The sequence below is a fragment of the Falco rusticolus genome, chromosome 4 (assembly GCF_015220075.1).
Source record: "Falco rusticolus isolate bFalRus1 chromosome 4, bFalRus1.pri, whole genome shotgun sequence".
Classification (NCBI taxonomy): Eukaryota; Metazoa; Chordata; class Aves; order Falconiformes; family Falconidae; genus Falco; species Falco rusticolus.
The window spans coordinates 39,117,243-39,131,378 of record NC_051190.1 but is presented as its reverse complement, the minus strand read 5'-3'; the positions used below and the strand labels follow the sequence as shown (position 1 = coordinate 39,131,378).

General features: G+C 46.1%; 1 protein-coding gene across 11 annotated transcripts in view; it reads right to left on the bottom strand.

Moving 5' to 3' along the window:
* The window catches only part of NPRL3 (NPR3 like, GATOR1 complex subunit), a 45,146-nt gene extending 33,568 nt beyond the window's left edge, over positions 1-11,578 (bottom strand). Inside the window, exons 1-5 of one of the 11 annotated variants that reach the window (XM_037386115.1) lie at positions 11,367-11,578; positions 9,854-9,923; positions 4,776-4,814; positions 3,961-4,011; positions 1,042-1,171 (exon numbers count right to left, since the gene is read on the bottom strand). In XM_037386115.1, coding sequence (XP_037242012.1) covers positions 1,042-1,171; positions 3,961-4,011; positions 4,776-4,814; positions 9,854-9,923; positions 11,367-11,484 — 408 coding nt within the window. In that variant the 5' untranslated portion in view covers positions 11,485-11,578. Of the gene's footprint in view, positions 1-1,041; positions 1,172-1,521; positions 1,676-1,739; positions 3,171-3,899; positions 4,012-4,405; positions 4,565-4,775; positions 4,815-8,813; positions 8,916-9,853; positions 9,924-11,366 lie in introns of those variants that run through there. The other 10 variants (XM_037386111.1, XM_037386113.1, XM_037386112.1 and 7 more) reach the window with 10 other exon arrangements.
* Between the last annotated feature and the right edge of the window lie 2,558 nt (positions 11,579-14,136).

Sequence of the window (14,136 nt, the reverse complement as noted above, 5' to 3'; positions counted from 1 at the left end):
TACTTGCACAGCTTGGGACGCTTGAATCCTGTCTTCCAAACCAGCTTAAATATTTGAGGACTGAGTCTTGGTGATCCTCTGTCACTTTTCTTGTGGACTCATGACAGTTTCGAAAGTGGAACACTAGCATCTTCTGATGCTTGAGGCCAGCTCCTCACTTGGATTAAAGCAGTCTGGTCCTCTAAATATCAAGGAGCAGTTGCCAACAATCTGTTTGCACCTCTAATTATAGATAGAAAGGATGACAGAATTGGCAAGCAGACTTTTTTCCTGAAAAAATGAACGATTTAGCAAATTTGCTGAAAAAATGAGATCAAAGCAGTTCAGTGACAGAGATCCGTGTTGGATTCAGAAATCACCAAAGCCTAGTTCATTCTTACAGTCTATCAGGAAGAAGGAACTGGACAGGGAAGATTTTGCACACAGAAGCATGTAAATTCTTTCCTAGATTTAAGCAGGACCTTCTCCATAGCCTAGGTGGCAAGTGCTTTCATTCCAGGCAGCTAAAACACAGGCCACCGAGCAAGGTCTCAATGCAAACAGCAGCCTGACTTTGCCCACAAGAAAATTTCAAACCTCTTTCTACATTCAACTATTTCAACCAAGCCTTGCAAATCGTCTTCAGCACCACTAAGAGTTAAAAGCCAAACAAGGCTGACAGCTTCTACCATTCCTGAAGGTTTAGGGTGGTTTGTTTTGGGTTTTTTTTAACTGCCATACTAATTAGAGGTGCTAAAAAGCTAACTTGCAATAGCTAACATAGTAAGAAACTGCTTTTTAAGCTGGACTGCTTAGTATTACTCCTCTTTATCCACACTGCTTTTCTACAGTAACCAGATGGGGGTTCAGTGAATCGCTGACACGGCTCCCTCAGTTTGCCACTCACTGTATTTATCTGGAAGTAAGTAAAAAGCCAGCTTTGAGCATCAGGAAGTGAAAACAGGATCAAAAGCCAACACGCACATTCTGAATCCTAAGCTTCCTAACCAAGCCAGGCAGTTTGTAAAGAAGCAGGTCCCTGGAGTGGACCTGGCACCGTACCTGCCCCAGGGCATGCTGAAGCAACGTGGGATGGCCAACAAAGCGAACATTGTCAATCTTCAGTTCAAACTTCTTGCCACACATATCTGACTTGGTAGCCAAAATAGTTGCCAGGATGACATCCGAAAACCTTGAAAAGCAGCAACATAAGTTATTACAATTTTCAAAAAACATACCCCCAGAATATTTCCCCCAATACAGGTATATTTAACTCATAAGTTTTTAACGTATTGTAAATTGCATCTAAATTGCTGTACCTGGAGTACCACCAATTAAGTAAAATTAAGAACCCCTTAATTACGTCTCTCAGATCATCACAATTATAAAACAGGAAGCATTCACGACAAAGACTGCAGGGTCATGCTTATTTAATTACATGCTCAGCAAAATACATTGGAAAGATTAGATGCAGTTCGCTTAAATATAAAAACAGCTCAAGTTAGCCATTGCCTAGATTTAGCTGCAGGTTAATGAACTTACTAAGCAACTACATATTGACACAGCCTGTCACTCAAGCACAACAGAGATCTTTAAGCCACCCAGTATGGCAGAGGGGAAGGTAAGAAAGAGCTGATTTAATTAGAAGAAACATACAACCAACACTTGTCCTTCCTTTCCCAAAGTTTATCAGTGAGACTCAAAAGTTTCTCACTTAACAGATCACAACCTGTGCCCTTCTGAGTGCTGCCTGGCCTCACCTGGGCTTCCTCATTCAATAAACCAAACGTTAGACAAATTCATGACAGGGCAGGCCCTTCCCAACACCAACCACGGTGTTACTGGGTTGCTCTGGATCGGTGGTGGGAAGAAAGCAGCTGCGAGACAGGAGGGCAAGCATCTACAAGGAGTCTGCCCTGTAAAAGACAGCTACCACTGCAAAAATGGGTAAGAATCCAGTGTGACAAGGGAGGAAAATTCTGCAACTGCTCTTTCCGATGGCATTGCGACATGAGTCTGGTCTCTACAAACACTTGTTTTCCTCAGGGTGTCCTCTGAGACAGTGGAGCTCATTTCCACAGGGAAGGGGATGTCAGCTAGCTGCTGGAGGGAATTTGTTCTAGAATAGGAGCAGTGCAAGGTTTGCTATTAGCAAGTTCTTTCCTTATCTGATTTCTCTGAGGCTCCCATTTAACCAAATGAATTTCAAACCAGCTTCTGATGAGACCAGTTTTTCTTAAAGAATGACAACGTTTATTTCATTTTCTTCATTTACATGCAGGGATGTGCCCCCTGTCAGACCATCCCCCTCCACCAGGCAGGTATCCCAGATAACCCAGTATCACTCAGAGAAAAGGGCAGGCATGGGTGTGTGCTACACTCACCTTATCTCTCAGCCACAAGTGAGCCCTCAATGCCCAGAGAAGGAATTAATGTACCATATTCCTGGTTCACCCTAAGTGAGTTACAGAGCACTACAGAAATTAAGACAAATGCGCACACCCAGGCCTTTTGTGTGTATCCACCTGCATATGACCCAGGGGGCACTTCTTTTATTAGACCTACATATACTGAAGATGAAGGACAACATGGACATTTTACAAACTGTCAAAGCCCCAGTGTTTGTCAACCTGACCACAGCACGCTGCTTATGTTTGGCTTATGGAAGGAGCAGCTGCATACAAATGTCCAAATCCCCTGACCACTCTGCTTCAAACACAGCTAAGGGCAAGCAGAGAGATGGGGAGACTAGCCAGAGGCTCCTGGGGCCACTGAGCCCACAGTCCTCGGCCACCATACTGCACAACACATGGAGTTTTTGAAGAAAGAGCAAAATGTCCTTAAACAGGACTGGGACTGACAGCTCCTGGAGATCACATTCAAAATAGGAAAAAGAGTCACCATGACAGCAGTGAGCTTTTCCCCCTCTTTTTGCCTGTTCAGCTGTGTTCATTAACAGGCTCATCATGGAGCCAGGAAGACCATAATAGTGATGCATCCAAAATGAGCATATGGTCATTGCAGGGTGAAGGGAGAAGGAGGGTAAACTAGAAAATGCCTGCTCGCTGGTAAGAAATTACTCTTCCCTCCCCCAGCCTCGGCAAAGGATACCTTGGGAGCTGGAAAACTGATCATTACAATGACTCACCACTGTTAAGATTTGACTTTTTCAAGGAATTACACCAGCAGATCTTTTAACAGATAAACATGGTGCTGAACCTAAGAGTTCAGCATTTCCCCAAGGGAGCTCACGACACCAACAGCCCTCTGTCTGCCCTGTATGTGGCTCTGAGGGGAGGAGGAAATTAAAAGGTTGATTTTGTAAAGTCCTCAGTACCTTCCCACTAGCACAGGCTTCTCTTTCTGGGAGAGTACTGCACCTGCAGACAGATGACTCACTCAGGACAGCCCTGTGATGGGTTACACAGGTGCTACCTGATAGGTACAGACACTTGGTATCACCACAGGCTCTCCCAAGAGTGACCTGGACTACAGTCCCATTCTCCTCATCCAACAGCCTAGATTTACCGGGTTTGCTCCTTTGGGGTTTTTTTCCCCCAATGATCTACATAATTTATACATATCTTAGGCCTCAGGATGACGGAGAGATTGAGGGACAGCAGATACATTATCCCCATCATTTCAATTAATTGTCTCATCTTAGAAAATAACACTTTTACTGATTTTTCTAATCTGCCGGCTGTATTAAGATGACCTACATATACTGACTTATCAGAGCCCAAGAGTTTATTAGAAGCAGATTATGTTTCACAGTTGGGCAGTAACAGTCCTTTCTTGTATGAGATTTGTCTGAGCATTGTGATTTCCAGAGGGAAGCAAACCTCTCTTGTACTAAGGAATTCAGCAGGCGGAAACTAAATACAAAAAACAAAAGCTTTGATTTGGCCAAAATATCCTACCATTCCTATCACAAGCTCAACATAGCAGCAACAACAGACAATCCAGCAGTACGGTACAAACCACACTAGAGCAGATCGACTGCTGTCACCGGCATCTCCTCTGGAAACCCAGCTGAAACAACAATTGCTTTAGCATACGGAAAAGGAGGGGGAAAAGAATCTCAAACACAAGTTCATTTTTTTCCCCAAGAACAAATAATAACTTTTTATATGCCACAGGAATTCAAAGCGAGGTTTATATAAAGAATTCTTTTTGAAGTAATTTAGAATTGGAGTTGAGTATCTAGGTGAGCATCTTTATGTTAAACAGGGACTAGAGAATACTTCTGGGGTCCTGGGTAGAGATCAGCACTTTTCCCTCCACACATTCAAAAAGGGGTCGGGTATAATGCAGTCATCTAGCTTAGCTTACGGGGGCACCAAGAACAAGCAACCAGCACAGCTGCTCAAAACCAGGCCTCTGAAGAGCTCTCCATAATTCCTGTGGGATTAAATAGTTTACTCACTGATCTGTATTTTTAAGTCATTGTTCATCAGAAAGCAATTTGTTTCAGGGCCCCTTGTTGGAGTAACTACAATGCCAACGTTATAGTTGTTGCATTCTTGGAGGATCACAACTTTTCTCAGTTCACAGAAGGGACAGTACCACACCCATTCTGGATACCCTACAGGAAGCACAGAAATGTTAGTAGGACCTTTGTAATTATCCTAGCATAAACCTTTAGGGATACCTTTCCTACAGACATTGTGATTTAGCATATAATTATCTCATCATTCAGTGTAAAACAGAAACCAGAAACAAAGCACAATTAAAAGGATGGTGAGAAAAGTAAGCCATTCTAGACAAAGGTGATTGTTTAGAACATTTGGTCTTACCCTGAAACCAATTGCTCATCAGTTAGAGGACATTGGTCTCTGAAATGGGAACATGGCCATAAACACAAAACAAAACACAACAAAAGAAAATAAACGAGGCGAGTACACAAAATAAAAAAAAAAAAAAAGAGATAATATTAAAAACTAGGATGAACTATTAAGGGTTAAACTCCTGTAAAGGAAATATGAAATATAAGTATTGAAAAGAGTCAAAAGTTAATGGTAGATGAATTCTGGGGACATATTGCAGGCTTAGATTGACAACACTGAGAAAGGCTAAGGCATTTTAGTCCTCTTGTTAACACTGGCTGCTGTAATGCGTTCCCACAATACGTTGCATTTATGGAGCTGTATCTACATCATACTTTTTAATTCATGCTTACCTTATGAAATAATAGAAGAAGTTGCAGTCTGATTTATGGCAAATTCTAAACATCAGTTTCTTTTCTAGACTATTACTAGCATTTTCACCAAAGGAGCATCCTATGCAGCCCCAAACAGCCCACAGCTCTTCACAACTGATTCTGGTGCTTCCATACCCACAAGACTTAGAAAAGGAGGATGCCAACCGTTTATTGTCACATGCACAGCCAGGATTCTGTAAAGGGCCTTGCACACAGAGCAGCTGCTGCTCTCTGCAGGGATCTAAACAATAGGTGCAAGTCCGGCCAGACTCACAGCACAAGCATGAAGTCACCCTCCATCTCCCAGGCAGTAAGCAGAAACTTAGGAAGAGTAGGCTGAAAATGTTTTCAAGGCAGAGCCTGAAAACCTTCTTTAGAACAGGTGTACACAGCAAGGCTCTGTTAATAGCCCTACTCACTTTGATATCAGAGAAACAAACACACACCTATTTTCATTGTAACAGTCAACTGCTTTTTTTCCCCCCTCCAAATAACAAGGGAAAAAAGGACTTGGTTCCAGAAACAAATTTCCTATATATACTGAAAAATTAAACTGATAAAAGCTTTATACTGTCCACGTTAGAAATGGGAGACAAAATTAAAACCTCCAACAATTATTTAATCCAAAAGACAGTGGATTTCTACTGGTCACATTGAAAAGGGAACCTAGAACAATCCTAAATGACAAACTATACAAAGAGGGTGATATCACAGGAAGGATGTTTTAAAGGGAGGGAGGGATGGATGGATGGATGAATGAATGGAAAAGCACGGGCTTACAGAAAGGAAGCCTTTCAGAACAGATACGAGGAAGAACACTGGAGTCCAGTGAAAGAGGGACAGAGGATTCAGAAATGTTATCACAGGAGAGCTACTGTTTGTTAGAAAGGGACATTCAAGTCCTTGTTTGTCAGTAACTTGGGGGTTTTTATAACAGAAGCATTTGGCCAATTAATGACACCAATGCTGTCAAACTTGCTAAATCTCCTTCAGTTAGTCAGTTATGCTACTAAAAAATGTGAAGTCTGGTGTAACATATGTTATTATATGTGCATCTTCATTAGAATTTTTGCTTGCCGACTATACCACCTTCAGAAAACTACAAAAACCATTTCAGAACAATTTAACAAAGTATTATCTTATGGCTTCAAAAGAGTAATTGCCTCACGTTTTTTCAGGGGATAAAAAAATTAAAAATAACTGGCAGGCATCTCCATAAGCCGTGAGGGGTATGTATTACTGGTAAAGCACTTAAAAACTGCAGGATGTTTTTGAAGACAGCAAATGATGAAAGACTGAGAAGAAGCCAATAAAGAGAGACACTTGACAGGCAATTTGTTTTCTGAAAGATTCTTCTGAATACCTTTTGTTGCATGGCCACCATCAACACACCTCAACCACTTCTGCTGCTTGACTTGCTTTTAAAAGGAAGAAAAATCTATATACTGAAGATCCAAACACACAGCTCCATTGAGTAGAAATTAATATAAGCAAGATCTGGGTTCCAATAGCTTAGGAAAAAAGCTATGGTAAACCTTATCTAGGATACACTTGATTCTAGATTGCTAGTAAATTAAAGACAGCCATGCAGCATAAAAAAAAAAAAAAAAAAAGGATGAATCCAACCCTCATAAGAACTATTGCAGGAACAAGATAAATCTGAAATAACCCTTATTACTGAACATGAAAACATACAAAAGACCCAACCCTTCAACATTATCAAACATTGCCACACACCATCAACTCAGCCTAGCAGTCTGTCTGCCCCAAAGCCTCAGTCTGTGCCATCAAAAACATAGAAGGTTGGAAAACACCTTTAAGATCACCAAGTCCAACCATTAACCCAGCACTGCCAAGCCCACCACTAAACCATGTCCCTGAGCACCACATCTACGTCATTTAAACACCTCCAGGGATGGTGATTCTCCCACCTCCCTGGGCAGCCTGTTCCAGTGCTTGGCCACCCTTTCAGTGGAGACATTTCCCCAACATGCAACCTAACCTCCCCTGGCGCAGCCTGAGGCGGCTGCCTCTTGTCCTGTTGCTGTTTATCTGGGAGAAGAGACCGACCCTCCCTGCCTACACCCCCCTGCCAGGCAGCTGTAGGGAGCAATAAGGTCCCCCCAAGCCCCCTCCTCTCCAGGCCAAACACTCCCAGTTCCCCCAGCCAAATCATATGCATCTTGCTCTCTCCAAGACACCTGCACCTTTCTGCCTTCACTCTCCCCTTAGAATCTCTTCTACTCCAAGGCACCAACCTCTGTTACTCCTAACATGGTCTGATACAAATCAAAAGTCTGAGCAACCTGTTTTACATGGTTTTGAAGATCCCTTTTTGTTTTGTGCTAGAAGGGTCTGTGTACCTAAAACTTGCACATTTTTCCACCTGTATCACTAAGTCCAGTGAAAGATACTAACTCTGCCAACAAACCTCCTCTTGTCTAATATAAATTAACAGTACTCAGTATAAAGAGTATTGGTGATTTCTTCTACTGGCTGTTTTCACTGAAGAGAAGGATATGTTTAGCTGCTGTTACATCAGCTGTACGGGATGCAGCATACTTAGAACACCGCTTACACTGGTATCGGGAAAAAGCTTTCCAATAAACAAACCTGGAACAAATGCAATTTTGAAAAAAACTCTGAACTTCTGAATGCAGGTGCCCAGCCATGTAAGCAGCACAAGCAGTGTGTTGGGCCTCGGTATCTGGCCTCTAGCAGAACCAAGACTTTCAGAGTAACATAAATGCTCCTCTTCTATTTCCCCTTCATCTGCATGGCAGCTACCGACAGATCCACTGGAGATAGTATTCAGGGACTTCCTGCTAACAGACCTGTGCTGGCTGACACCTCAGTTTTGTAACACTGACCTTATTAAGAGTTGGGTGCAGACACTGCAGCACGAATTTGTATGTATTGCTATATACAGAACTGTACAAGTGACAACTACTTTTTTCTGAAGACCGTCACTGCAGAGGAGGATTTCTGTCTCAATGTTCTTTCATTCAGCGCTTCAGAACTGTGATACCTTGCACTTAGTGAGCTCAGTTGAGAGATCATATATTCTTTTAAACACTAAAAGCTTAATAACATATACCTGACCAGAACGTTAAGCACTAACTTTCAAGCCCAGAGTTCTGGACACTATTACAATGAAATAATCTTTATTTAACACAGGTTACATGCCAGAACATTCAATCTACTTAAAACCAGGTTCAGGAAAATACTAGCAGTTTTCTCATCTGACCATAATTTGAAATTATAAAAGCTTTTCCTATATCACTGTAGTAGCCACATACTGCATTACACTAATTCAGCACCACAGGCAACACCAAGCATTAAGTGCTTTGTCCAACCTGCCAAAACGGCAGAGGCAACAAGAATCAGTATCAGACAGAAGCTGGTACCATTCCAACACCATCTTAATCTATCTAAGGAAAGACTAGAGACAGGGTTTTGAACAGCAACCAACAAAATCCCTGAGATAACCAACAAACGTGTGCTCTGGGACTTCCTAATGTGCATACTAGCTGCTGTCCACAGCACAGTCTGAAATGCCATTCACCAATTACCAAACTCACAAAACCACAGCTTGCTCCCACTAGAGTTGTGCCCTGTACCGTACTGTACTCACTGGCGACATGACAGAAGTCTGCATTTGAAGGTTTCACAGACACCAGAAGAAGCAAGAGACACAAATGACCTCAAGCAAATGTGTTTTCATAAGATCCCAGTCCTGGAAAAACATATGAATTAATGAAGTCTGCTGTCATTGGTGTTTTTAACTTCACCTAAACCAGTCACAGTCATAAAGCTAAGAACACGCTGACATTTTGCAAGGCTGGAATCTAAATTTATTTTTGGGGGGCAAGTGATGAGTACTTCTTATTTTACTCTTACATATGAGAAGAGTAGCAACTACCCTATTTTATTAGTACTGGAGATTAAAACACCCATCACAAAAAAGATCTGCAACCGAGCTACAGGCCAATGGAGAAAAAAACCAACTTTTTATTTCCCAGATTTGTCTCCTATCTAATGGTGATAAATTTAGAACTATGCAGCAGATTTCACATTTTCTACAAAAACTAATTAGTGTCCATTCGCATGTATGTGCAGGCTGAACAACGCACTGCCTATTTTCAGTGCACTTGTTACCCATAATTTCCTGTAATCGAAAAACTATCTTTAAGTCTCAGTTTCCTTTTGAGCTACTATTTCACTTTACAGACACAAAGGCAGCTATATCTGGAGAAACAAAATTAGTTATTCATTAGTGCACAGCAATTCCATACAATAATTACAGGAGATAGGGAAGATTTTGAGGCAACTGAATAATATATCCAGTCAAAGGTAGGAAGGTAAAGAAAAGTGGAATTTTGCCAAAGGATTAATACTCCTAGTTTTGAAAGAGTAATATTGCCTTCCTAATGAGCACAAGATATCTGACCTATACCTTGCCCAGAAAACAACACATTTGGTAGCATTCCCTCATGAGACATTCCTCGTTCCTAAGCACTAATTTGCTCATAACTTGGCATTAAAGCATTTTTTGGCAGGTCATCCTCTATACAGTCCAGGAGAATTTGCCTACTGAATTAGGAGACAAGAGAGCAAGATGTCATGACTCCTCTGCTTCAAACTCTTAGGCAACAAGAAAAGTTTTCCCCCTACCTGGAGTCCCCATCTTGATCTTCTGTGGCGTCACCAGAGCCATTCACAGCATATCGACTCCTTGGTTTATCTGAAGCAAAGAATAAACACATTTTCAAGGAACAGTCTCCTTAAAGTGTGTGTTAAGAGAATACTTGACCATGCCATTTTTAAAATTATTTATAAAGCAGATATAAAAAAAGTAGTATTAAAAGCAGAAACCCCCTTCCGTTCTAGGTAGGGGTACCAGATCTTTCTTTTTTATATCTATATATTATATAGATATATACATATAAAATAAATAAATGTCTCATATAAAATATGAGAAAGAGGTTTCCATTTTCGGGGGATAAAGAGGAGAAAGTAAAACATTCACAGAAACACCTGTTCTCTCAAGTGCCAGGTAACAGTTTGCAGTCTGAGAGAGAGCGGCAAATAAAATTCTGACCAATGTGTTTCCCTCCTTATTGCTCCGGTTTCAGGACAACGATAATGCTCCAGGTGCCCCTCCTGCAGTCACCAGTATCGAAATCCTTCACCATCAAAAAGCAGGAGGGGGTAGCAGGGAATCTGCCAGCCCCAAACAGATTTCACCCATAAAAGGGGTTCAAAGAAGATTCTCTCCTGCTAAAAAGCAACTCACAACCTAAACAGGGGCGTTAAACCTCTAGTGACTTGCAGCAGTCAGCAAGCAACCCAAGTCAAACAGCCCCATCGCTCTGCAGCGCCCTGAGGCCCAGCACCAAGACGCTCACGCACCGGCAAGGCCTGGTGGGACAGTGACTCTGCCCGCAGTGCCGTGGGCACAGCCATCCTGCCACCGGCCCCCATGCTCCAAGTCTGGCCCCAGACACTGTCCTGCGTCAGGAATCTCGGAGAAAGAGGTACAACAAACAGTGGCTCCACAGCAGCCAGCGGGCACCCAAACGGTCCCGTGTTCCAGAAGCCACACCACCTCCTCCGCCCCATTACTCCACACAAGGGACTCAACTCTCTTACTTTCTACCAATTATCAGTTAAAGCTCACTAAGTGTCCTCCAAATCCCCTCTCCCAGACGGGTCCCTCTACTTCTCACCCTGCCGCCTCCTCCTCCTCCTTCCCCTACAGCTCTTAAAACCCACTTGCTTCAGCTGACCCAGGAATAGCAACAAGGCACTGGCCTGGTTAACACTTGGCACCCGCACGGTTCGATTAACGTGGGGTGTGAGGGGGGCGAGAGGGGTGCCAGGCCCCCACAGAGGGTACGAGGCATGGAGGGGGTGTGAGACCACCACAGGGGGTGTGAGGGAGGGTGTGGGGTACCACAGGAATGTGAGGGGGGGTATATGGGACACCACAGGGGTGTGAGGGGGGTATGTGGGGTACCACAGGGGTGCGAGGGGGGTATGTGGGGTACCACAGGGGTGCGAGGGGGGCTATGTGAGGTACCACAGGGGTGTGAGGGGGGTATGTGGGGTACCACAGGGGTGTCAAGAGGTGCCAGGCCCCCGGGGGCAGCCGCAGTCCCCGAGCCCCGCGGCGTCGCGCACTTACTGGCCTGTGCGGCGGGGTGCTCGGCGCCGCGCTGGAAGGGGAAGCGGAAGAGCAGCTTGTTGCCGCGGCTGCCCGAGCTCACCAGGATAACGCTGATAGGGCTGGTGCTCTCGCCCATGCCGGCACGGCACGGCACGGCACGGCCCGGCCCGCGGAAAGGCGGCCCGGCACGGCCCGGCCCGCGGGAAGGCGGCACGGCACCCTGGCTTCCGCTTCCGCCCCCGCCCGCTGCCCGCTGAGCCCGGCTGCGCTGGGGCGGAGCCGCCGGGGCGTCCCGGAGCCGCCGGGGCCTCCCGGCTGTGGGCAGCGCGCCTGACGGCCCGCTCCGGCCCGGAGCCGCCACCCCCGCAGCCCAGTGTCCCCAGTTCAGCCCAAGCGCAGCACCTCGCACCCCTATAGTCCTGGGCCCCAGTTCAGCCCAGTGCCCCCAGTTCAGCCCAGCACCTCACACACCTGCAGTCCTGGGCCCCAGTTCAGCCCAGTGCCCCCAGTTCAGCCCAGCACCTGACACACCTGCAGTCCTGACGCCCAGTTCAGCCCAGTGCCCCCAGTTCAGACCAGCAGCTCGCACCCCTGCAGCCCTGTCCTTTAGTTCAGCCCAGTGATCCCAGTTCAGCCCAAGCCCAGCACCTTGCACCCTAGCAGCTCTGCTCCCCAGTCAGCCCAGTGACGCCCAGTTCAGATCAGCACCTGACATACCCCCATCCCCCAGTCCAGCCCAGTGCTCCCAGTCCAGCCCAGCACCTCACATCCACCCATCCCCAGCACTCCCCTCAGTCAGCCCGGTGCCCCCATTTCAGCCTAGCCCTTCCCATGGGCACCACTCCCCACTCAACACACTGCCAGTTTGTCCCAGTGCTTCGCACGCCCACAGCCAGCACCTTCCAGCTCAGCCCAGTGCCCCCAGCACCCCCAGTCCAGCCCTGCAGGCACGGCACTGTCCCTGGAGCCCTGGTGCTGGGGCCACCGCGCTGTTGTGACTGTCCCAGGTGCCTGTCCTGGGTGCCCGGGCACTTGCCACCTTTCAGCCAGCGCAGCCATTACAGGGCTCTGCTACCAGCCACGCAGGCGGCAGCGGGGCCATCGGTGCCCGGCCGGGGCCGCGGGCGGCTGGCTGCACAGCTCAGGCCTCCGGGCTCCCTGTGCCGTGGAAAATCTCCTGGGATCTTGTGTCTCATGGCACAGCATGATCCCAGGGCGTTTTACAGCACTGATACAACTTGCCTTGGGGTTCCTGTAAATTTACTCCTTTTAGATTAGGAAGGGTGACGTTAACTTCCCTGGCAGCTGCATGGGTGCCTTCGCCTAATTTTGTGTTTAACCGAGATCAGAAATTATCAGCAATTATATTAGAGGAGGTCCTGGGGTTTGCATGCAAATTTTTCTGGATTTGATTGCGTTATTTAGGTATTTGAGCACCCTGAGATATCCCGGCTTGGGGTTTTGCCCTGCAGCCCCCTCAGAGGGGTCAGGCAGAGCCGGGTGGGCGGCGGGGAGATGAGCACCCACGGCGGGGGCATAATCTGCAGAGCCACTCTCCGCAAGGCCAGCGATAACCATTGAAGCGAGAGAAGGTGTTGCAGGGGCGAAAGAGTTGTCTAAGGGCGATTAAAGAGCAGCTGCATTATCACAGCAGAGCATTCCTCATGTGCCAGAGCTGGGCAGCTCTGTTAAAATTTCCCAGTGCGTCTGTTTCAAACCATAATTTTACTTTCTTAATTAATAAATTACAGATCTATTTGTCATTTCCAGCTCTTGGAGGCTGTTAGTTAAAGCAGAGGGTTGCGTGTTCTTTGAGCACTGGTAGGAAATTAAAGAATAAAGTCAGGATTTAGACTCCACTTTTAAGATTTCCAGAACTTCATACGCCCCGTATTTTTCAGTTAGAGCAGACATAAATGCCACCTTACCCAGGCAGTCCCCGCAGAGAATACAGGCCCGTGAGGAATGTTATCCCTGACCATCTCCCTGTGGTGCCATTCCATCGGCCACAGAATTTAGTCAGGGCTGCAGAAAGTTCTAGTCCCACTTTAGATGGAGCAAGCAGGCCTGTTGCTCGCTTCTGCTGTTCAAAATGGGAAACTTTGGCAGCCTGGTTTTGGAACAGGATTAAAAAAAGACCTGCGTTAAATCACCTTCAATGACATTTCACAGCTTCATGACAAAGATTTGTCATCCCCCCAAGGGTGAACATTCTACTGCAGGTCCATGAATCGTAACTGTGAGAAGAAGCAGCAAGAGACGAAGGCAGGGGTGGGCTTTCCCCGGGGTCCTGTGCCAGTGGAGCACCAGCACTCACCTGGCCCAGCTACTTGTGTTGCTGAGGCCAGCATCTCCCCGTCTCGCTACACCAGTGCAGCTGGAGCACTGGGATGGAGGAACTTGGCTGAGAGGTGCATGCAAGGACGGGGATGGTCAGCCTCCATGTCATGCTGTGGGACACAGCTGAGGATCACACCTGTCCCACCAGGCATGTACCTGAGGAATTCCAGCAGCCATTCCCAGTGCAGCCCTGATCCTGGGCAGGCGATGAGCTCCTCCTGGCAATCCACTGACGTCTTTTGGCTGCTCTGACTTTTGTGATAGTGCAAGAATAACTCCCAGAAAAAATTCAAATTCCATAAAGATATCGGTGATGACAAACGCTCCTGTGTGGGCATCGCTCTGATTGTCATGCTTACACAGACCTTAATCCTACAGTCCTGGAGGATCAATGTCCAGGTTAAACAGTGGGCAGCAAAACAGGAGTCCGGATGGTCTCTGCCTTATC